The sequence below is a fragment of the Haemaphysalis longicornis genome, unplaced genomic scaffold, assembly GCF_048455015.1.
Source record: "Haemaphysalis longicornis isolate Haplotype H1 unplaced genomic scaffold, Haemaphysalis longicornis Haplotype H1 scaffold_10, whole genome shotgun sequence".
Lineage (NCBI taxonomy): Eukaryota > Metazoa > Arthropoda > Arachnida > Ixodida > Ixodidae > Haemaphysalis > Haemaphysalis longicornis.
Window position 1 is genome coordinate 40,214,602 of NW_027526204.1, and position 25,590 is coordinate 40,240,191.

The following is a 25,590-nucleotide window of genomic DNA, read 5'->3' on the forward strand; positions in this document are numbered from 1 at the left end:
GCTAATACCCGTGCTACACGAGCGTTTCGAAGGCCTTGGAGCCGAATGTCATTTGACTCAAATGACACCTTTGAGCTGCTACAAGACGTTTTTCAAAGGCATTTCGTTAAAACGGCATTTGCGTCAAAGGAGCACAACAACTGACCTTTGAGAGTCTCAAAGGCCTTTGAAACACGAACGGTCGTACCCTCGGGCTCAGTTTGGGCAAGCCGTCATAACAAACAATTATTTACAAGTAAAACTTGGTGTTTGAAGTGCAAGATCTTCACAATTTTTCGCTTGTTTTCGTTCGTTGTTACTCGCTCTGCGATTACGAGGTACTTAGTACTCGCAATACCGGCGGTGCGAAGAAAGACGAAAAGAAGCATGCATTCTGCATGTTCTGTGTGCGCTTGTAGATCGTTATCAATTTGATCACGAATAATTGCTTTTTTTCCCATTTTAACTCTAAAATTAAATTTTCGCCAAGGACGAAACATGGCAGCAGTGGCGACACCAAAACATGGCGGGCGAACGGGGAAACTTTAAACTGCCTTTGAGAATGGTCGTGTAGATCGACAGAACTCCTTCCAGTTCGAATGACATTTGAAATTTCGAAGGTCATTCGACTGACACGTCCTTCCAAATGCTCGTGTAGCACAGGTATAACATACTCTCACCTACAGTGTTAGGCGCCCAAGCAACCATGGACGTCCGTTGGACGTCCGAAATACAGCCGGACATCCAAGGCCCAGTTTGGACGGCCACTGTACGTCCATTTTTGGACGTACATTTTCGGACGTACAATGGACATCCAGAAACGGATGTACAAGTACGTCCATTTTTGGACGTACATTTTTGGACGTACAGTGGACATCCAGAAACGGATGTACAAGTCCGAATGACATCCGCCAACGGACGTAAAAAGTTACTATGAAGCATCAAATAATGGCGTAAATTGAATATAAAAGCAAAAACAAAAAAGCTACTGCGCTTTTCAATTAAAAAGATTTTGTACATCAACAACCTGGCTTGTATGCTGCAAGTTTCATTTGCATATTTCTAATATTAAGCTTAATTTTTTAATTGTTTTGAAGCACTTCACCAACTCCAACGACGATCTCTTTGGGGAAGGATATATAAGAATTGAGAACCGCCAACGAAACGTGGAGCAAGTTCACTGTGTTCATGTATGCCGTCTGCCCGGTAGTGCGCTAGCCTTGCGCGGTGTACTGTACTGTTCGTTGTAAGAACATTAGCTTGTCATGATGTGATTCTGTAAATTTTTACTGAACATCCAAAATACAGCCAGTTTCGCACGTCCGACTGGACGTACGGAAGTGTTAAAACCGGACGTCCATCGGCCCTGAAACGGACGTCATACGGACGTCCGCTAGAGCCGGAATGGACGTACGGCGGACGGCCGACGGACGTCCGGTGGTTGCTTGGGCGTGCCGACCCTGGGGTGCATCCCTGTGCATGGTTAGAGAAACTACACATAAAAGACAATACGTAACTTGGTTTCAACCAGAAGATTGCGCCAAGTTTAATGTGAACCACACCTAAAATTGGGGAAAACGTAGATATGGGCGTGATGGCTACAAAACCTGGACAGGATGCTCTTCTCAAGTACAAGGAGACCTAAGACTGGGCGTCACTCTCAGTGAAGAACCGTAGTAGGTCCGCTTGGTTTAGTCGAGAGAGAGAAGGAGAGATTCTTGAAGCCTTCGCTATCAAGAAAACAGCAGATTGCATAAGCATGACATCAGTCTCTCTCACAGATAGCGAGGTGGAATTCCTTACATTTGCGCAGAGGCGCTGAGACGAGAGGGTGTTTTTGACGGGTAGAAATCATCTTGTTATCAATTTATATCGTTGATTCGGACCAGCGTCGCAGCGTCGTTTCATGTATAACTGTGTGCGTTGTGAAAAACAAATCAGTTGTTAGTTCGCGCTTCGTCTCGTCCTGTGTGCTCTTTCCTTGTCCTGTTTTAAAACAGCGCGGTTCAAGAAGAATTAGCCTTGCTTAGTCGAAATGCTCAGCAATGAGCAGTGACTTCCAACAAACACCAATGAATTGTAGTTGTGTGTGTGTGTGTGTGTCCCAGCCAAAAAAAAAAAACCCCCAAAAAAACAATGGAGGTCCAATTGGACCTCCAATAGTTTTTTTCGGCTGGTGTGTGTGTGCGTGTGTTGGGGAAAGGGGGGGGTGATTTGGGTGTACTACCCATACATAACTTCTGCACAAGTAGCTGCTGGATTACTTGCCCCTTATGGCAGTGTAAAGAGGGTGTTTTCAGCTCTGAAGTTTGTTTCACCAGACCAAAGATATTTGCCAAATACAGTTGCTTGCATGATATTTTTCAGAGAATTTTCCACTGAAGCACTTAACTACGCACCCAATATGCCTATAGTTCAAAATTGCCATAGTTCGAATGAGCCGGAGTTTTAACAAGAAAGCGTTAAAGGGAAGCTGAAGCGCTTTCCAAAAAATCTGAGTTAGATTAACAGTTATATAGTTTCTTGCGCGCTGATTCCGAATATCACATTGAAATTTATCGTACATGAGTCCAAGTGGCATTTATCTTGCAAAAAGCGCGGCCCCGTTTGAAAGACGCGCGCTTTTCGTCTTTTGACGCCCCTGATTGGTTGCGCCCGTCATGACGTCAAAGGAGGACACCCTTCGGCCGCGCGGGTTGTCGGAAGCGTTGCGAACGATCGCACGGTTGCCTTTGCGGCAATTTACCTTGCAGTTTAATTTTCGCACATGACTGGAAGTTTGTTTTATAATTTCCCGTGCTGTTGGTATAAAATCCCCCTATGCTGGTTGCCTAATTCAAAAATTCAAAAATTATCTTGGAGCTTAAATTTGCTTTACACGACAGAGAACCCGAAAGCAGTGACTGTGACGTCGACTAGTGGGTTCCATCAAAATATTTTTGAATTAGGCAACCAGCATAGGGGGATTTTATACCTTATGTTAATATTAGTTACTGCCTTAACTGTTTCTTATTATACACAAAACCATTTATGCCGAAGATTAATGGGCGTTTTATAAACAATCTACCAGCGAAAAGCACGTACGTGCACTGCGCGAAAAAATAGCGTTTATGCGCTGTAAACGTATATGCGAGACACGTCTTGCCGGTACACGCATAAACCAACAAGCAGACTCTGCTTCCGCATTTGCTTTGTTCGTTGCCGCCCACCCCAGCCCCGTTACTCATCCCCGTACACAGACCCACACGCGCGCGCCATTTCGGCAGCGGCGCTACGGTGCCTCCGCGATTGCTAGCTGCACTTCCATGAGTGGCGTCTTACTGCTTCACATGCATTTATTCTGAAAACACTGCAGCATACTAGTGCCTGCTCAGCATTATTGGCTGTAGTAGGGCTTTATTTTCGCTTGTGCAATGTGCATTCTGCTACAATATTACGGCCACCTCGTTATAATTAACAGACCAGTCGGACAAGGCAGTTACGTGATAGTTACGAGTCTTTAGGTAACAATCACCAAACATTTGTGATAATGAATCGTTGGCCTGTTTCAGCATTTCTAGATTTAAGCATTTACCGCGCTAGTCGGACAGAGGCCGTATATTTACACTTCGCTCGTAATTTTTTTAGTATCATCATTATATACATCACCGACTATCACTGGAGCACACTTGAGGTTCAGTGACAACAAGTGCTTGCCAGGTTATAATATGCAGCCACACGGAATCTGGGGCAAAAATTAGGCCCCCGCAGTCAACACAAATTATGGCACGGTGGTGGTTCGGAGTGGTGTTTTTTTTTTTCCAGACAAACATCACCTTATCGTGACATGTATACTTGCAAAATAAGTGGTTCTTTTACTTTGTAGGAATACTGTTTACCTCTTAGCCGGGAGAGAACTTCTATCAGGATTGGTCCCTTGTTTTAGTTTCGCCAAAAAATTGTTTTTTTGAACACTGTCCTGAGCCCATAGGAAAAGAAAACCGACGCGTTTAACGAAACAAGTATTTCCTGAACAAATGTGACTTGGTTTCTGGAATGGAACGAAACATCCCCGGCCAAAGTACAGCAGTATTCCCCAACCTTCCTAAATCTAGAATCTAATGTGAACATTCACGTCCGTCGCACCAAAAAAAAAAAAAAAACAAAAAACGCATTGGAGCGGTTTACAAAGTATTTGACGTAGTGTAGTATATTCTCTGTCAACAAGCACATCCACCTCGGCTGTCGCTTCCGTATGTTATCAAACATCCCGGCGTGGCATTATTCTGCTTAGGAATACGGCATGATAACGTATGCCTCGTTTGGCGTTCGTGCATACTTTTTGAACACGAAAATTGTACAAACGAGTGCTATCAACCACAAAAACAAGTATCATTCACAAGGAAACACGGCGAAAAGAGCATGGCCGAGGCGGCCGATCCCGCCGGAAGTCCAGGTATGACGTTTTTCAGCCGGTTTTCGCCCGCACTCTTCGGTCTTCCGGCATCGCGCGGCGAGATGGGGGCGGGGCATCGGGCCACTTTTGTTTGCTCATTGCGCCGCTTCTATTGCATGGATTGCGAAAATTTTTCGTACACATGAACTATTCAATGTGTACTTGCTGCTAGTCAACGTTTCTGTTAATTCTAAAACCGCTTCACCTTCCCTCACTCACCTGTTAACGTTCCTATGGGACCTAATACTTCAAACGGGCTTAAAAACTGTCAGGCACCTATTCAAAAAGCTTTGCAGATACATACATGAAAACGCTCCCCACGCCCTAGTTTGCTTATTTTAGGGATGTGTCACTTCTGCACTGAAATAAAGAAACAAAACTCTCGCTTGCTAGACAGCGCCATCTCGCGAGAAATACATAAACCCAAATGCGTTTCTTGTTTACTTTTTATTCCAGTAAAGAAATGGCATACAATCGAGTCCACTTATAACGATACCGTTTATAACAACATATCGGATATAACGATGAGCAGCTATGGCACCGTCAACTTTTGTATTCTTTCTATGGTAAAATAAACCGCTTATTACAATGCTCCAGTGCCGCGATATCGGATATAACGATTGAATCCGGTGATATTGTGCACCAAAAGTGCAACAGTGACGACCCTAACGACGCGGTTGCGCAGCCTACTCAGGTAGTGTCTTCGTAGGAGGCCAATGCGTGACACAGTCTCTCAGGGACTTTGTTTCCGCCAAGGACCTTTACCTCAGCAAGGTGAAGCACCTATAGATGCTATTGCAAAATATTTGCGCTAGCTTCACATGCGGAAAACAAAGGTGACCGACTGCGGCTTCTTTTCCGCAAATTAGTAGTAGTACATCCTTGCTTGCATGCGAATAAAATGTTTTGAGCTCTGTTCCGTCTTTTTATTTCACAACCCGCTTATAACAATTATCGGTTATAACGATGGGATTTCCTTGGCACTTGGATATTGCTATAAGTGGACTAGACTGTAATAATAAAATAAGCAAACTAAGGCATTAGGGACATTTGCACATATATGTAAATTCTTTTTTTTTTTGGTACACGATGCTTTTTAAAGCCCGTGGGTCATGAAATCAGGTAAGTTCCCCTTAAGTGCCCCATTTTGCAAAAATGCATCCGTGTTGTTATTATTCGGTCAAGCGACTGGCCACTGCAATAATAAAAAGTATATAAATAAAAAAAAACATGACCTGATGGGATTTTGAGGCGCCATGCAGACAAAACACAAGTTTGGTTCATTCGAAAGATTGCCTCGTTAGAATCATACTGAGACTGCTTTTAACGCACACTTCGCTCAAATAGGCTATATAATTAGGAAAAGAGGGAATGGCCATGTGACCCACTAGTTCATTTCCCGCTACAGAACTAATGATGTCATACGCCAATTGGGCAGGGCTTATAAGATTGCCGAATGAGCTACCTATTTGGCTTAAATTTAAGGCACATTCTTTTTATAGCAGTAAGAATGGTGGGACCGACAGTGGGAGTTACGAGATACCAATGCGCAGTGCTGTTGGTACTCCGCGCACTATGCTGTTTCAACTGCACAGTACTGCGGCGCTTTGGGGTTGTCTCAGACTACACTGGCCAACTGGCTAAGCGGCCGATTGGCCGATTGGCGTCTTACGGGACCATTATTGTCGAACGAGCACCATGTTTCACGAAACGATTATTTTCTCCCTGAACAAAAACAAGCCAGTTACAAATAGCCTGTATTCAATAGCGAGGCACGCATGCAGGCAACCATCTGAATGCGCCGTCACTGGTTACGTCGGTTTCTGCGGGATGGCAGTACTTGTCTGTGCTAAGCACATGATTTCTGTTGGAAGTTCGAACGCGAATCAATGCCTCGAGTCCAATGTGAGTGCGATTAGTAACAACTCTGTTAACACCACCATTGATAATAGGGTTGAAACAAGGCAGACGACGCACGCCGACGTTATTTTTTTTCTTCCGCAAGCGGCCACAGTGGCGTAAGCCGTGCCATGTCCGTGGCCAAATTGTTGCCAAGCGAATAAATTGGCAGCTAAACTTTTCAAGGAATACCACCTGTACCGTAAAGAGCAACACAAGGGCAGAAAACGGCCCGCTGCAGTATGGTGGCACCGCCTCGGTTGACTAACGGTAAATAAATCTCCGCTTCACACCAAGCTTCAGCTTGAAGATCCGTTCTTATGATGTCACTGCAAATGTTGTTAACACGTTAAAATGCACGATTTAGTGTGAGAATCAAAAATTTAACTTAAATTCATTAATTACGCAGTGAATAAGCATCGCTTGCTTCCGGGCAAGTGCTGGGGGTGCTATAGAACACGAAATCTTTCGAATAAAGCAAGCTTTGTATTTTGTCTGGATGGCCCCTTTAAAGGAGGGAGCCATGAAGGGAAAATACAACTTCGTTTAATTTGAAAGAACTAGGATTCAGTATCTCACTCAGCTCCATTACAGCCACAAAAGATGTTTTTTAACGAAAAAAAAGCAAGAAGTATTTAGAAACTTTCGAATTTTGTGCCACAGTGACGTGTTATGAGCAAGAATGACGTCATACAGGTCAACAATAAAACAATTTTCAGTGTGTTAACTGCACGTTAGCATTCAAGTGATGCGGTCAACTGGAACTAGAGGCCCCATTACAGATGTCCAGTCATGTGTCGTCGCGACAGGTCAGTTAGGCGGCCGCCAATCGCACAAACAAGGTTCCGTGACGTCACAGAAAAGTTGCGGGAAATTGGCTAGGGGGTCACGACTGCTTCACACGTTTTCTTTAATATCTCCGTTATTTGTTCGAAGATTGTGATGATATTGGTATCATTGTTATCGGGACTAAGCAGTCTTTCTAATGAACCCAACTTGTATTTTGTCTTCATGGCTCCTTTAAACCTGGCTGGCAAAGTAGCAGCCCGGTACACCACCTACTGTGCTATCACCGCACATTTCTATTGCAAAACAAATGCTGTCATTTTTTTTTCTCCATGGCACAGACACATTCAAGGGGAAATAATCCTCAATCAAGAGCTTTGCTGATGGGGCCAATTGACAAAATTCACAGAACTATGAATTAGAAACATAAAAGTTATAGAATAGTGCGTACCTCCGGACGGTTGGCAGTGCTTCCGTGTGACCCAAACCCGTCCTGTCTATAACGTCCCACTATCTACTGTCTTGTGCTTGTAACTCGCCGCGGTGGCTCAGTGACTAAGGCGCTGCACTGCTGAGCATGAGGTCGCGGGTTCGATTCCCGGCCGCAGCGGCTGCTTTTTTGATGGAGGCAGAAAGCAAAAATGCCCATGTGTTCGAGATTTGGGCGCACGTTAAAGATCCCCAGGTGGTCCAAATTAATCCGGAGCCCTCCACTACGGCGCACCTCATCACCTGTGCTGCGTCGGCACGTTAAACCCTACAATCAATCAATCAATCAATCAATCTTGTGCTTGTCCTTCATCCTGTTAAATATAGTCTTTGACGTGTTAACAGTGTTCAACTTGGCCTCCGTGGTCTGTGGCCCATTCATAACACACGGACGGCACCTGACCCGCTCACCTTCTCCTCACCGTCCGACTTCCCCATTGGAAGGGATGCTTCCTCCAATACCAAGCTGCTTAAGGGTTGAGCGATCGGCCCGAAGAATGCTAGGTGGACGCACCCGCCTACCTCATGGAACCCCAGGCAGAAGACATCTTTAATACCTCCAAGCTGACCGCTGACCGCTGACCAGCTGAAGAGCAACGCAGTGTTCAACCCTTTCAGCCCCGAATTTTTTGTTTATTTTTCGGCATGTTTCGCTCAATAGTTTGGCCCTATAAGCTCCAAAATGAATAACTGAGCCTGTGATGCCAGTGAGTAGCGATTTACAAGCATGACATCTAATGAGGTCACCAGTCAATTAAAATTTAAATTTACGGTAGAAAAAGCTTTTGTGCTTGTTTTCCTAAACATTGAAAAGCAGTGAGCACCGCATGAAAAATAAGGCTGGTAGTTCAAGCATTTTTAGATTTACAGCCAAGTCAACCAACTCGAACTTTGGTGATTAGGGGTCACCCAGACAGCAGTTTGGTCTTCACTTTAATGCCTTCCTCTTTCCGTGGTTCAGATTAAGCAAAAAAAAGCAATGGTGGCATCTATCAAAAGAGGCATCCTCGAAGAACCATTTCCCAGAAAACTAGCTGTTTTGGTTTTGTTCTGAAATTGCTAGAAGTCTTTTGTTTCATGTCCTAAATTTAGGACCCCAGGTCTGAAAGTGTTAAAGGGGTCCTGAAATACCTTCCGCCGATGCAGGGATGTACATGTAACCAAATAAAGCAATGTATTAGCAATCTCCTCCCGCAAGAATTTTGTTAAAGCGATGAGTATTAGCTGAGAAATCGTAAATCAAAAACCGCGCATTATCGTCGCGCCGCGTTTCCTCCTCCTTTTGACTTTCGCTGTTCCTCCTTTCGCTGTTGACGGCGCACGAGCCTTGCCTCCCATGATGCTGCGCTCCTCAGCGGTGACGTACTTCCGCTATTCCACTGCTCAGACAGCCGTCTGCTACGGGCAAGCTTTGTTGACACCATGAATCATGTGACCAGTTCAGCTTGGGGCGACGCGTGGTGGAGAGCGGCAACGTTGGCAAAACATGCTCCACCGCGGCTCTGAGCTTTCTAGTGCTGGAGCGAGCGCCATTTCTTTGACAATCTCAAACATCGGTTGCCTTGGCAACAAGGCACAAACCACTCTAGAAGTCCGTTACGATTCCGTGATCCCGGTTCAGCTCGGGGCCCCACCTCGCAACATGTGGGCACTGCAGGCGTACCACTCACTCCCATTGGGAAGGGCGAGATACGTTTGGCATTACAGAAGGCGATGGTGTGTGTGTTGTGGACGCCTTTGTTTCGCGATGAAATGCGACGCTGTGCTTCTGCGGGTGGATAGTGCTTCCCGTGGTCTGGATTATCTTTCTCGAGCGACGTACGACTCAACCTCGCATGGGGTATTTGCAGTGTGCGTGGCTAAAAGCCATCTCGGCTTGTGCGCCAGAGTTAAGTGACTTGCTGTTCGTCCCCGCAAACCGCGCGCGAGGTGAGTGCCGAATTTACGACAGGCAGGAGGAGGCAATCTATCGTCTCTCAATCGCGGTTCAGACTTGCAACGCATGTTGTGACGTTGTGTTCGTTCGAAACGCACCTCTCGATTGTTTTGAAGTTGAATAAAATGTGTGCGTCAAACAGGGGCATTCGGCTCAGGGCGTTCGCTGCGATAGCACGAAAGAAGTGCCACGAGGATTCAACGCTTTTTATATGGAACGTACGTACACAGGTAAGAGAATATCCATGTCGTGTTATGGCCGTGTTGCATTCAATACAAACGGTTAAGCGTTTGTTTACACTTGTTTCGTTTGTCGTAAAATGTCCAAGCACTCCGGCACCACGCAGGCTGATCAGCCGGCGAGCCGACGCTGAGCAGACGACTCATCTCTTTGCCGGAAGTGCGTGAAAAAGTCGCCCAATAGCAGGATGTCTAGCTGATGACGAACATCTGGGAATCGATGACGTAGACATGTGAAGATGGCGGCGTCCAAAAACACGAAGGGAAGGGTGAGAAAAAAGTGACAAACTTTGCAACAAAAGTGTGAGCTTTCCGCTGCGCGTAAAAGAGTAATACTTGGCACAGGTGACGTCGACGACCCAATCTACCGATTGCGCTAGTTCATTTAGTGTGCTCAAAACGCCTTTCAGGGCCCCTTTAAGGGCTTCAAGGTGATCAAGGGCTCCCTCAAAAAGACAGGTGATGCCAGCAAAACGCTTTTGGGGTACAGGACAATCCTGCTCAAGAACGGCTCCTGTCTTGCTGAGCTCCTAATGGGCCGACATCATGCGTGCGGCACCAGGCAAGGATTCCTTCCAACCCTAAGTGCTGTAGCATTTACAGCAGAGTTCACTAACGAGAGTGACAAAGATTCTGCGTTATTTTCCATGCAACAATACACGCCACCTACGACCAAAAGTGAAGACGACAAGCAAAAAACATTAGCAAACGAGAATGCTCTTCCCGGCAAAAGGTCTTTGCAACACAAGTTCTCCTGATAAACCATTCATCTGCAATTTTTGCCCACGCACTGCTTAAACAAGGGTGATTCGTTGAACTGCACTCACTGCGCTGGGAATGGCTTTTACTACTTACTTGCGTAATGCTTAAACCTTTCTTATCGGCCGTCAAAGGTTGAAGGAACTTGGGGACACGACAACGTAATGCACCCACCCTCCAGCAAACAGAACCGAAACTGATGTTTATGACAATAGGTGTACATGGCTGCAAGGTGAACACGGTTGCCAGATTGACCACAACATTGAGATAGACTGAAGAGTTTCTTCAAAATATAGTATTTTTCTGCCCACGTACAATTACCGCACCGCTTAGATTGCTGCTACAAGACTCATCGGCTTGCACGTACAAGTGGTGATGATAGCATATAACAGCTGACTGTCACCTCTATTCGTATATTGATGGCAAACTATTTGCACTTGCAAGCGCTGAACGTGGAAAGGTGGAGGGAGGCACAGAGTTGTGGAATGCATAGTATCATACAACGCACTTGTGGTGAAGATGCATTAAAAAAATTTTCAAATTTTGTGGTGCTTAAAGGGACCACCATGCAGACAAAATACAAGTTTGTTTTATTCGAAAGATTTCGTGTTTTCCAGAGCCCCCAGCGCTTGTCCAGCAGCAAACGATGCTGTATTCACTGAGAAATTAATCAATTTAGGTTAAAATTTGGATTCTCCTGCCAAATTGTGTTTTCGTGACATGTGTCATGAAGTCACAGGGGTGGATAATCAAACGAACTTCCAGTGTGGCATTAGGCTCTGCAGGCTTGCTTACCGTCAGTCCTCCCAGATGGTGCTACCAAAGTCGTCCGCCGTTGCTTTGTTTTTTGACCGTATTTGCACCTGGCTTGTTTTTGTTACTGTAGAAGGCAATCGTTTCGTGAAACATGGGGTATGCTTGACAAACAGGGTCACATGAGACAATGTCACTTATGCGAATCGGCCAGTGGCGGAGTGCTGTGCGGACTGCTGTGGCGGACTGCTGTGCAGCTAAAACAAGCTAGTGCGTCCAGTACCAAAAGCAGTGTGCATCGATACTTTTATGCTTACGTTTATTTTCGCAACTTTCATTGTTAACTGCATCATTCTTACTGCTGTAAAATGAATATGCATTACATTTAGGCCCAAATAGCTCGTTCGGCAAGCTTATAACTCAGCCTAATTTCCCTTTGCTTTTGTCGGCCTCCGCCAATCGCAGAGCTGGCTGTTATGACATCATAGGTTCTGTTGCAGGAAATGAGCTAGTGGGTCGCATGGCCATTCCCTGTTTTCCCAATTATGTAGCTTATTTGAGTGAAGTTCACGTTAAAAGTGGTGTCAGTATGATTATAACGAGGCAATCTTTAGAATGAACCAAACTTGTGTTTTGTCTGCACGGCCCCTTTAACACATCAAAGCTACGCCTGGCCTGTGAGGTGCATCGTAGTGGAGGGCTTTTTCGAATTAATTGTCAGCACCTGGAGAGATCTTTAACCTGTGCTGAAATCTCGACGCACAGGCGTTTTTGCTCTTCACCTGCCTCTGAAAGGCAGCTATCGCAACCAGGAGCCAAACCCATGCCTTTGGGCGCAGTAGCACAACGCCTGAGCCACTGTGGCGAATGTGAAGATGTACTACCCTATTGAAGGTCCCAACATGCTGCGATGTGCTTCAATGGCATTTTTTGTCAGCTGGTTGTTGCATCCCACAGTTCTGCCACAGGGCCACATTAGCTATAAAGCTGCTTCTAAGCTGAAAGCTATCAGGTTTGCTTTTCAGCACAGCAGCCGTACCTCAGGGAGACACTTTGGCACCAACAAACTTCGCATCAGCTATGCCAGTGAAGATAGTATCACAAACAGCTCAAGTCATCACGCAACGCGCTTTTCGTGGTCCAGCAATTGGCACCCTTGCGCGTGTTGAAACAGCACTTCTTGAGTAGATCAAGGCTGCGCGCACAAATGGGTGTGCCATTTCGGTGGAACTGGCGGAGCACAGAATACAGAATAGGAGTTTTCTGTTTAGAAACCTGGGATTTCAGCTTGGGGTTCACAAAGCATGCAAGTATAACTTCTTAGCGCCCCCGTCGTGCGAGACCGTCTACTAGGGTGCATTTACCCATGCCCTCATACCACGCTTCTGCACAGTCCCTTGAAAGTCGTGTTATCATGGTTCCACTGTAATAGCCTTGGAATGGAGTAACACTCTTGCGCAGCAATGACTGTGGAAAGACCGCCCACGATGGGTTCAAGCAAGCCAAGCCGTACGGCAGAGACAGCTCTCGCTGCGTGTATGCCAGTCACTCCAAAGGAAAGCGATAACTTTCATAGTACAATTGTTTATTATGTGGGCAACCATAACACAGAAACAACACTTCACTGTGCACATAGCCCCTGGGGCAATCCTCCGTCAGCGTCTACCCAGATCGGCATCAGGCGGTAGTTAGTGTCCGCCTGTGTATGCCAACGCGATGCTCACTGAGGGAAGAGAAGGTGGCTCACGGCGCCTGCTATAGTACATTCATTACAAGTCTCAGGCCTCAACCAGAAGGCACTGGCACTCGTTTGCGGACCTAACGGCGTAAGCCGTACAGCACGAATGCTGGTGGTCAACCCAACAGAAGGAGAGAAGCTTGAGACTCAGCGGACATCGTAGACATTGAACTAACTTAATCGAGGCAAGTGCAAATCAACATGGTAAGTGCTGTGACTCTACACATGCAGGGAACAACAGCCAATGCAATAAATGCCAAGAGTGGCCAAATGCGCACCATACCCGCTGCGCCATCTGATAGTTTTTCCCCAACCGTACGCACGCGTTCCAAGACCCCCGCAGGGAGAGGAGGAAAGTGCGTGAGGATACCCTCCCCCACTCAGGAGGGGAGCATCGTCAGCAACTCCATGCCTCGTGGGGAGGGGTTGGTGTACCCACAACGTCAGCTTTGCTGGACAGTATCGTCATGCTCAAAAGCGCTGCAAGGAATTTCAAATTTCAAATGCCTCTTCAAACAACGACTTCTTTTCCCTGGTCTCCACCCATCGAATGACGCCAGCCTTCGTTGCTAAATGCAACTTCTTCCGCTTTTTTCGCGACCATGGACCCTTAATGACCAACAGCTATCTTGCCTTAACATCACATGCCCTGCCGACGTCCATATCTTTTTCTTAATTTCTACTAATATGACTTTAACATGCGTTTGTTCCCTGACCCACTCCGCTCTCTTCTTGTCCCTTCACTCTTTCGAGACCGCGGGAAAACTGACTGATTTTTAGGGGTACAAGAAAACTTTTTTTCTGCTAAAAAAATTGGTTAGGCACAAATTACAGGAACACAAAATGCAAATTATTTAACAGCCTTTCCAATAACATCAGTTTTCAAATGTTTTCATATACCATAGTTGCAAAAAAAAATATCAAAATCAAAATTTTTGTCAAGTTGTCGAAAAAAATGATAATAAAGGAGTTGTGTATAGTAAAGCACTGGTAGTAGAAAAGAAATAGAATATACATTTTGTAGGGAAACATTTTAACAACACGCTCAAGAAAAAATGTCGACTTGTGCAGAACAGTTTGTCACACAAAAAAAGGTTAAAGGAGCCATGAAGAGAAAACACAAGTTTGGTTCATTCGAAAGATTGCCTCGTTAGAACCATAGCGACACCACTTATAACGCAAACTTCGCTCAAATAAGCTACATAATTAGGAAAAAAGGAAATGACCATGCGACCCACCAGCTCATTTTCCGCAACAGAACCTATGCCGTCACATGGGCTAAGCTCTGCGATTGGCGGAGGCCGGCAAAAGCAAACGCATGTTAGGCAGGGCTTACAGCTTGCATAGCGAGCTAAATGCCCATGAAACATACTGCACATTCTTTTTATGACAAAGAACGGTGGAGTAAACGGTTGAAGGTCCGAACGAACTCGCAAGCGTGTGCGCCAATGCGTACGAAACTAGCGCCGCGGCCGAGCTCGACATCTCGCCGTCGCGCAGACGAATTTTCGGGTTCGAGGCTCTTCGGGGCCAACGAACCGTTCCAGCACGCACAGCCGCGACCTTGCTTCGTATCGTAATCCCTTCACAGGAGGTTGGCCGTCATATCGCCAACCAGCAAAGGTAAAAATAGAAACGAGGGGAGTAAGGAACAGCAAGAAGCGACGAGATAGTGCCAGTCGTCGCAGTTTCGGAATGGTGTTGGCTTGCTGCTGTTGTTAGGAGCTCGTTTCCAGTTTACAACCACTGAAAACTTCAGTTTGTTCAGTTACGGCAGGGACCCTTACGTTAGCTCACTCCTGGGACATGCTGGCGCTCGTCGCCGACTTCGTCAAATCGCTCTGACCTTGGGGAAAAAAATGCCGTAAACACCGCGCATTGACGTTCGTATCTTTCTGGTCGAAGCAGAGAGCTCGCGCGAACGGCTTTCCATACACGACACCGGCCAACTGGCATAAGTGATACTGCTACTGAAATTGAACTATTATTAACCGTAATCAAAATACGGCACATACGTACCAGTCTATATTCGTCCGTCGCGACGGGGCTGACGAGGCAGCGGTGCCGACGGCTGGGCGTTCGTCTGTTGTGGCTATCGCGGAATGGTCGCTTTCCCGTCCACCGCGTATCCCACAACTCTTGCCGCTCGTGCACTTAGAAGCATTGAGCGTTTTTGTGGTGTGAGGTTGTTAAATGCAAGCCCGAGCTCCTCGGCGAGAGTTTGTTCTCCGGATCAGGCGATTCCATGACTAGGGCTGCGAGTGCACTAGGTTTTACTAGTATTTTTAAAATGGCCGCCGTCTCGATCGACTAACGCGTGTGGGTGCTATATGGAGTCGACATACTAAGTATCTGTTTCATGGACCGGCTGTATGACGCCATTGTACACGTCACGGAATGTTCAATTTTAGCGGGAGATTTAAAATTTTGGCTTAAATTGCCTTATTTCTCAGTGAATAAAGCATCATTTGCTTCCGGGAAAGCGCTTGGGGTACTATGAAACACCTAATCTTTCGAATAAAACAAACTTTTGTTTTCTCTTCATGGCTCCTTTAACAGGCATGGTGCTCGCGCCATGCAGTGAAGCCTACCTCCACTTCAAAATGTGCAATATCGGGGGGTTCCCTGGAAGAAATCTGGCAATTTGAGATTATCAGAGGCACCAATTTGCCCCCACGTAACGTAAAATCATCTTGTCAATGACTGACTTTGCATTTACAGCCAGCACAATGCTTGGGAGAAGCACGCGATGCGGAAAAAAACATGCATGGAGTTGAAAACAGAACTCCGTGGTTGATGCTTGTTGACGTTCACATTCAGTTATCTCTCGAAACATGAAGTTGCGCTTTATTATCATCTTCTGACTCGCAATTTTAGCCTTGCTTGCATGAATGAGGTGCGATGCGCTAGAATTGTGGCTTGCAAACTTTGGCTGAGTAGCTGTTGCGCGATAAAAAAGATCAGCCCAATGAGCCTCCTCCGTTGCAGCGCCACCTAACAGTTTCGAAATGAAACAGTACAAAACTAAGTGGAGACTCCGTCCGAATAGACAATTCAAGTAAGCAGCAACACTAGACCCCCGGAGATACCCTCACATGGAAACAAAACTGGCAGGCGAACAGCTGCCAGTGTGTAAGGCCAGTTTGAAGTGCTCTCCTCGCCGGAACAATATCTGGCGACTGGGTGTCATCTATTGACTTGCCTCTGAAGTGCTTATCGCAGAAATCGGGTTAAGGTTGGGTGAAATTGGGAGTGGCATGCTTTGTTCAAGGATCAGTTGCAGACGCTCAAGGCGCCATGGCAGGTAGCCTTGAAGTTGGATAACTGCGTAGTAGCGTTAAATATGAATTTCGCGATAAAGAAACGAAACCAGTTTCACTTCACGCACGCGCCGTGTGCACAGAGATCTTATCAGAGCTTTTTGGTCGACCAACCAGCTATGAGGAAAGGCATCAGTTTTTTGACAGGACACCATCAGTCCCACCAAGAAAGCCTTCGCATCACATTGTAATGCAGAGGATGATGGGGGGGGGGGGCAGAGGATAGGGGGATGACAAGAGTAACTGTCAAGAACAGGAGGAGACCCCCCTTCACATTCAATAGCCACGCGGATATTCTCTTGCTCTTCAGTTAAGAGCATCAACAGTTTCTTCCACCCCAATCTCACCTTTCCCGAGCCGAAGCGACCACACTCTGCCCGCTCCATACTAACTCCTAGCCACACTCTACCCTCTTCCACATCTACCCCACCCATTATTGCGGCACCTGCCACTTTACCCCTCGCCCGACACCCTGCCCCATCAGGTATGGGAATGCTAACAAATCCTCATCCCTCACACCTGATCCCCGTCCCGCGTATGGGCAGTGGGTGGACCAGCTGTCCAGCTCAGACCGCTCGACCCCAGCGCATGCTGATAGAGAGGGCACACGCAGCCACAGCAAGGACCAGGGCATCCCGACTAGCAGACACCCCCAACAGGGCCGGTGCTCACACCATCTCGCACTTAAAGGTGATTATTCTCTGTTTTTCTACACCTCACTCTTTTTTCTGCCTGCACCGCAAACTACCATGCGTTTCCATGTGTGAGTGTGGCGCAAGGAAGTTGGTGTGGTGTAAGTTCAAGACTTAAGTTTGGATGTGCTACGTCTGCCTGTCAGCAAACAGTCGCGTGTCTCTACTGCTGTGTGTGGTGTCGGTTTGTCGCAGACGAGTTCCGTTGCCAGAAAACGAAAAGCTGTGTCTTCTCAAGACAAGCTCGCCATTTCAAATGCCGCATTCGCTGGCGGGAAAGAAGAATGTCGCCGCCCGGCACAGCACCCCGATCTAACCATTTTGAGTACCTAAAAGAGCGTCAGATTTGCGAAAAGGCACCCTTTTGGCATGAGTTTGGTTCTTGAAACGCATTAAGGCATCAAAAACTGTGGCAAGGAAAAAGTGACACTCAAGTTACCATATTTATTCGAATCTAAACCAACAGTTTTTTTGAAATACTGATACTATATCAAACTCCAGCGTCGGCTTGGATTCGAGGATTTTGAAACACGTGCCAATTTCCAAGTGAAATTGAGGGAATTGGTGCACAGCTAGCGCCACCCAGAAAAGAAAGTATTGTAGCCATTACTAGATGAGCCAGTAGCCAAGGGGAAATAGCTGGGGGCATGGCTGGGGGCGATGCCACCATTTTGAACTGTGTGGATAGTGGCCTGCGTGCGGTGTGGCGTATGGTTTTGACAGCGCAATGGCACCAACCAAGCGGTGCCATTATAGTGCCGCTTTTAAAAGAAAAGTTGTTTTAGCCGCGGAGTTGTCGTCAAATGTTCAAGCCGGGCGGGACATCCGCGTGGATGAAAAAAAATGTCTGTCGTTGGAGGACGCAACGGGAAAGGATGGCCTTCACCAGACCACGAGAAGGCCATCACCACGAAATGAAGATGGCATTGGCTGACTTCGTTGAATGAGGAAAACCATCAGCTTACAGCAACGGGCCGCAACAAGCGCACATCATTGTCGCAGGTGGCAGGCTAGGTAGCTGCAGCGTGGGAAGCCATCCGTGGAACCTTGATCGTGCGCTCCTTCAAGAAGTGTGGCATATCAAATGCGCTTGATGGTACTGAGGACAGCGCACTGTTTGAAGATGACAGTGATAAAGAAAGCGACGAGGCTAGCAGCGATGATGACTCAGAATGAGCACCGCAGCTTCATGTTCAATAAACGTGTTTTCTTTTTGTGAACGCTGACCTCGCCTTTTTGTTAGGCCTACATGTGAGGTAAGGTTTCTTTTTTTTTGTGGCTTCGGACTTTCGGGGGTCGGCTTAGAATCAGGGCCAGCCTGGATTCAAATAAATACGGTACTTGTGTGATTACAGGGGTAAGTGACCTTGCTTTTTGGGTTTCCGTGTAGTGTCCAAGCTAGTGCGAAAGCAGCAGGAGCAAATCACAGTGGTTTTCACTGTGAAATAAATCCTTGAAGGGCGAGTTCACGTTCACTGGCATCTACCATTCCGGTTATATTTTTGATTCATTCCCGTGATCCCTTAACTTGAAACCTGCATCTAACACAAACCTGGATGTAACGAAAAATTGCAAACTTTTGTCAACTTCATCATCAGCAGGTTTAACTGCATCTTGATACCTTACAGCCACCATTCCGACTGAGCACTGGGACCAGCTTGATTTTGCTTTTGGGAGACATTTGCGCTGATCAGCTGACTTACAGACAAGTGGAGGAATGGCAGGGGCCTGTCTTGAATGTCCCCGTTTTGGAAAATGGCACTTTTCTCATCTCATTTAGCTAGCTTATTGCTTGTATTGTGACACAGACACCCCTTTAAACTTTAGTTCCTTTGTCTGGAGACGTTCTGCAATCTTCAGCGTGGGACGCCCTCACGCTGAAATTTTCCAGCCACACCTTCAGAACAAGACCGCCTCAATAGACTCAGATCAGACCCTTCTGCTCTGGATTGTATGGCCAACTATGTGATTATCAGCGGCTTGTTTGCGGCAGTGCGATGTGGGCTCCTACTGAGTGCACCTGGAGCATGGAGCAAGAATACAATAGGAGGGGAAACTAGGCTTCCTAGCGCGGCCTGATAATGTCACAAGCGCTCGTCATAGGTTAAGCTAGCGGCATCTGCCGCGGGTGAAGAAACTGTGCGGCCGCCACAATCGGCATTTCACTGCTTAGCCCTGGAATAAGCGCGGCCGCTATCACTTTGTCCATCAGGTGCCGCTACCCTCTCCTTTGCCGTCGCAGTTACGAAGCTTTGCAGTCCGCCTTGGTTTTCACAGTGACATTATCTGGTCGCTCGCCCGCACTTGCCGCAATGGGCTGTTTCGCCTAATATATATTCTTGCTCTGTGGCCTTTAAAAGGAGCACTACGACGCCAACTTTGAACAGTGATCTTGGCACTATGAGCTTTATTTATTTCTCTTGTTTTTCCCTCACCCAAAGCCCTATCCTCCACCTTCCTGTTGCTCCACCCTCACACCCCTAGAGGTCCACCTCCCCTCCCAACCCCCCGTGCAACCTCTTCAGGCTCCTTCTTATTAAAGCCATTCATTCATTCCCACTGCTGACATTTCTTTTGTCCGTTAGATTTCTTGGCTGCGCATCGGAGGTGCGGCGTACCATGAAGTGGGTAAAGTGTGCCAAGAATGTTAAGGCACAGTAATAAAGCTTTACCATCCCATCATAAAGAAAGTTGCGAGACGCACGAAAGCCTTCCCACATTAAAGGGACCCTGCAACACTCTTTGAGCAGTGCAAGTAAACCTGCGCGACATTTAGATTACGCTGCCAGGAATACCTCAGCCGAATATTACACATGCACGTGAAGCGGTGAGTGTGCAAATCGCTGTGAAAGACGTGGAAAAACCAACCGCGCTCTCTTCAGTTCTCCTCATTATGCACCCCTGGCATGGCCTAAGCGACCTCATTGAGGCCATGGCGGTCCAATCGGCTGCGACCGGCCGACTTCGCGGCTAATTTCTCCCATTTCCGCCATCGTCAGCGCTGTGTACGAACCTCTTCTATGCCTGAACCTGTAGGCACAGTCTCGCCGTTTCTTTTGTGTTTTGAGTGCACGCAGAGTTTGAGTGATGAGCTCAATACTTCCCTTTCACCGGGGCCACTCGACAACAAACAGTTATTGTTTCAAAAACGCCTTACCAGCCAGAGCGCACTTGCGAGCAGGCACCCATGCCTGCTTTATTGTGGCACCAGACCGGAAATAGGCCCCTCCGCGTTGCGGACAAAAGGAGAAAACTCCCCGGCCTGTGATATATCGAAGGGCGCCGAAGAGAACGCTGCGAGCCGTCCCCCATCTCCGGGAGAGAGCGCGCAGCTTTCATCGCGTTGTCCGCGGTCGAGTTGAGAGGGAACGATTATGCGCGATTTCTCATCGAACGTAGTTTCGTTAATTGTGAACGGATTTTTATAATTCTTGCGGGAGGAGATTTCTGGGACAATAGACTTTATCCCAAAATACATTCCTAGTAGTCAATGGTAAGCGTTACAGGGTCCCTTTAAGACTGCATCAAAACCTTCACTAAAAGTGCGTCCAATCGATTTCCAAACCATCAAAAACCCAAATCACGAATGAAGAACAAATCCCTATGACGATTTTAGGCGCTCAAAGCAAACACATCTACAAATTATCTAAATTATATAACGATACATGGTTTATGAGTTAAAGGAATACTGCTGTAGTCTTTAATTTGTTTCATTGAGTATGGGGATTTAATGCGCCTACGCTTCACAGGCGATGAGGCGTCCTGTAATGGAGGGCTCCAGATTAATTCTGACAACCCGGGGATCTTTAACATGCGCCGAAATCTCCAACACACGGGCGTTTGCCCTTTGTACCTCCATCAAAAAAGTGGCCACCGCGACTGGGAATCAAACCCGCATCCTTTGGCTCAGCAGCAGAATGCCTATTGCACTCCACTTCCATAATAGATGCATATATGGTCGTAAAACTTGTCAGACTTGCTGCTTTTTCCCAACTTATTTTAAATATGTCATTATTTCTTGAGTAAGTCAATTAGTTACCAAGATAATTAAAGATAATTAAACTTTGGTGGCACCAGTGGCAAGGAACTATTTTGAGTTCCCATTTCAAACATCAAAGTTTAATGAGCTGTAAAATTAGTTCCAAGCAGTGCATCAAAAAAAACAGATTCTCTTATTGCGCTCACCAGGGTTCATAGTACTGGAAAATATAAAGATTACGCTTTTATCACCAACACTGTTCTGCCTATTGCGCCTCCAAACATGGTTAATTATCTCTAATAATCTCGGTAACTACCGTATTTACTGGCGTAATCCTTGCACTCGCGTAATCCCCGCACCCCTAATGTGAGCCACCAAAACTTGGATTTTTTGGTTCCTCGCATAATCCTCGCACCCCCAACTTCGCAGCGGCGAAAGTTGCCTGCTCGCGAAACCCGCATTGTGCACGCGCTCTCCAACGCGCGCCCTCCCCCGCCGCCTCTCGGTTCGGCGGAGAGCGCTGTGTATCCAAGGCCATCCAGGCGCATTAACAACCTGCATGGCTACTCCCTAACAGGCGTCCTAACACGCTACTCACACACACGGAATAAAAAATTACGGATCGGAAAGAATGTTTTGACACTGTCCTTGAGCCGGTTTCGCGTGCGCGCAACTAGACAATGTTCGCGCAGCCCGCTGTCGTGTCGCGTCGCCGTCGTGGTCCCGTCGTTGAGCGGCAGCAGTCAGTGAGTCACTCGCGTCAGTGGTGGATAGCTCGCTGCCATTTTGAGAACCTTTTGATCTCTGTTTTGTGCTTGGTGCCGCTTCGCCATGGGGAAGAACGCCGGCTACACTGCCGCTTTCAAATTGAAAGCGATAGAGTACGCGATCGAACACGGCAACCGCGCCACAGGCAGGCACTTCGGCGTCACCGACTTCAACGTGCGTTACTGTCGAGCTTCACAAGTAGGGCACGCACATGACGACGACGAGATAGGGTGCGCGCCAGAAAGCAAAAGCGGCAATTTCATGATCGCTGATCGACGGGATACTGTTTACGTTGTAAATTATAAAATAAAAAGAAATAGCTGCTGTTGGCAACACTGAGCTTACATATACAAAAAACGACCGCTACATTTAGCGGGATTGGCAGAAGGCAAATTGGCAACACTGTGCACCGCATTTTTTTCCCCCGCATAATTCTCACACCCCTAACTTCGCATTGACTTTTCCGAAAAAAAAGTGTGAGGATTATGCGAGTAAATACGGTAATTGATCAACCGTAAAAATAATGGCATATTTGAAATCAGTGGGAAGAAAAGCAGCAAGACTGACAAGTTTCCCAGAGTTTACTTACAAATCAAAAGAAGTTGTGTCAAGAGCCCTTAAAAGAGAGGAAGAAGCGAGGCCCGCACCTGGCACTGTGCGAGGGCGTCCTTGAGGGCGGGCTCATCTGCCGAGATGTGCTGCCACGAGGCCAGGGTGGCGTACAGTCGACGCTGGGTTGGCCTCGGCAGACGGCGCCACGAGTCGCCCGCCACCAGGTGCTGCAGCAGCCGCGTCGACTGCGCTGCCTGCCGCGTGAACAACTGGCGCCACACGGACACGCACTCCGAGTCCTTGGTCAGGCACTCTTCCAGGCTGCTCAGCACCTGAAACAAGAAGCGGGGGGAGGGACACGCGCTTGTTAGGGGGACACATCGGTCTTTGATCAAAAACTTTAGTACTACAGTTATGATGATAAAAATTGGCAGTGGCTTAGCTCGGCTAAGCCAGAGTAGTATACGCAGCGTGAGCTAAGGTTCAGCTGGTTAGTCTTAGCTCTCCTGGTTGTCTGGAATTGGCTTGATATCATGCTTACTGCTGCTTCAATGACACGTACACACAGTATACGCGTTATGCGACACACATTTATTTATCAAGCGGCTCCGGCGCAGCGTCACCAATTGCCCCAGAGCTAAGCTGGTTCCACAGGTGCACGCCGGTGTTGCTGCAACGCATGAGCCACCGGTTGCACACCCGACCACCCCTCGCGTGATCATCAAGTGGGCAGGGCCACCACGTGAGGAACAGAGGTCAGCGAAGATGCTGGGCGCGTGGGGTGTGCGAGAGACGCCGGGCAGCGAGCAGCAATCTGCGCGCCATGTGACGTCACTGCTCCTCGCGTATGCACAGCACGGCTCTCCACGAGCCACGCTACAAAATTGGAGGCCATATGCACTTTCTCATTCTGACTGCAGATATAAAATTTGTTTTTGTTTAAAGCGACTACACTCACATTTATTCGCATTTTTATATATTCTATTCTTGGACAGCCTTTGTAAAAGAACTGCTCAAGGGATGCCACTCAACAAGGTACCAGTGAACTGTGCACAAATCAAGGAGTGCACTAAGACTAACCGTATCGTTCTGTCTGGTCTGTAGCAGAAGTTACGACCATTTGAAGTTTGGGCCTGGGAGGGCAAACCGGTTTTTCTGGTTCCCACCTTCCAGGCCCAAACGTGTTTGCTTTTGCAATTGTTACTTTTGCACTTGTTACTTTTGCAATTGTATTGTACACTTCTTGTGCTTTTATTGTATTTCAATGTCAGTTCTGTCATGCTGATTCTTTTCTTCTGCAATATTTTATGTTTCGTCAGTTTTCAGCTCATTCCCCCCCCCATGTAATGCCCACTTGGGTCCTTAGGGTACGTAATAGGGTACATAAATGCTATGTTTGCTATGCTAAATGCTATGCTATGTTTGCTATGTTTCCCTTCACTCTGTGGCAGAGTGTAGCCCGTAATGGTTATGCAGGCTACATATATAGCCTGTAAAAACAGTTTACCCTAGTGTTTTTCTCACTTGCGGTTATATTGTACCATCTTGAATAGACAATTCTGTTACTGTTTCATGTTCGGCTATGTGCACGGATTTCCACTGCCTGCCAGGTGCTGCCTTTCAAGCCTACTGTGGCTTTGGCAGGCCTGTGACTTTGTACAGTTTTCTGTTCTGAGTAATAAAACTATTATTATTATCATTATTATTATTATTATTTATTAAATAAACAGATGAGTAAGTTCCTCGGGCGGTGCCCACCTCGGAGTCCAGCACAGGGCGGCCGCTGCCCAGGCGCCGCAGGTAGGAGGGGAAGTAGGCACTGCGGGGGGACTCGGCCGCGTAGCACAGCTGCCGCACGCGCGGGTACAGGCCGCGCAGGGTGCGCTCGCGCTCGGGCGACAGGGGCAGCCGGCTGCCGCCGTGCACCAGGTCCAGCAGGGGAAACAGCGCGCACACCCCCAGGCCGCAGCCCCGGGCCTCAGCCGCACACCGGCCGTCGTCCGCCAGGATCGCCTGGTGCCGGGTGAGCAGCGACGAGAGCGAGTCCACCGCGTAGGCCGCGTACGCCCGCGTCCCCACCACGGGCATCAGCAGCTGCTGCCACACTGCAGCATGCACGGCCAACAAACGCCACCATTGAGCAGGAGGGAAAAAAAAAAGAATCAGTCGAAATAAAAAAAAACTTGATAAAAAACCGGTTAAGGGGGGACACTGCTCTTAAAAAAACTGATTTTTAAGTAAACTCTGTGAAACTTGTAAGTCTTGCTGCTTTTTTCCCACTTATTTCGAATATGCCATTATTTTTTGAGTAAGTCAATATGTTACCAAGATAATTATAGATAATGAGTCATTTTTGGAGGAACAATAGACGAAGCAGAGTTAAGCCATAAAACTGTAATCTTCATATTTTCCAATACTATGAAGCCTGGTGAGTGCAACAAGAGAATCAGCTTTTGATGCACTGCTTGGAACTAATTTTACAGGTCATTAAACTTTCTACGTTTTGTGTTCAGCAGGTGGCGCTCCGCAAGCGCGCAGTTTTTAAATTGTGAGCCACAGCATTCGCGCACGTTTTTGGCATTTCTGCGCGTACTGTAGCGCGATATCAAGTTGCTGCGATTGTATACGGCATCAGCAACCATGCTGAGATAAACACGTATTCCCGCTGCATTTTTTGTTCAAAGTGACAAAAGACTAAGATTCTCAAGAAGACAAGTGGGGGGAGGGTTCATTAAGTGAGTGGGTTCATTACGTGAGTAAATATGGTACGTACATTAAAAACCTGTCTCCAGCGAAATCAATAACAAAGTGGAGTCTTTCCTAATCCTTTATGTAGCTTTTGAATGACACATTGAAACTGATGGAGCTGTGTGCCTACGCACAGTAGTGTCACATTTTGACACTATGTGGCCTAACTCTTTTCAGACTTCTAAAGTTTAGTGCCTAATAAAAACTATTTCCATCAGTTTATTTAATAAAATGCTGGCTTTCATACGAGCTAAATGACGTAGGCTCCACAAAAATCAGTTGTCTGCCCCTTTAATTCTCATAAAGCCACATTTAAGCAATGGCTTCCGTACTGAGCAAAGCTTATTGGAACGAACTTGCGCTCCTGAGTAAACTGTCGAAGGAACAGGCATCAAAGACACAGTGACAAAGAATGACACTAGTGTACAAGTGTCATTCCATGTCAAATAGAATTCCATGTCAAATGGAATGCCGCAAGATTAGGTCTGCACATGTTGACGTTAGAGCAAAACTTTTTC

General features: G+C 47.0%; 1 protein-coding gene across 1 annotated transcript in view; it reads right to left on the reverse strand.

Annotated features, from left to right (window-relative positions):
• The window catches only part of Tmem214 (Transmembrane protein 214), a 66,855-nt gene that overhangs the window by 22,281 nt on the left and 18,984 nt on the right, over positions 1-25,590 (reverse strand). The window contains exons 6-7 of the mRNA XM_077689268.1: positions 24,083-24,429; positions 22,420-22,656 (exon numbers count right to left, since the gene is read on the reverse strand). Coding sequence (XP_077545394.1) covers positions 22,420-22,656; positions 24,083-24,429 — 584 coding nt within the window. The remainder of the gene's footprint in view (positions 1-22,419; positions 22,657-24,082; positions 24,430-25,590) is intronic.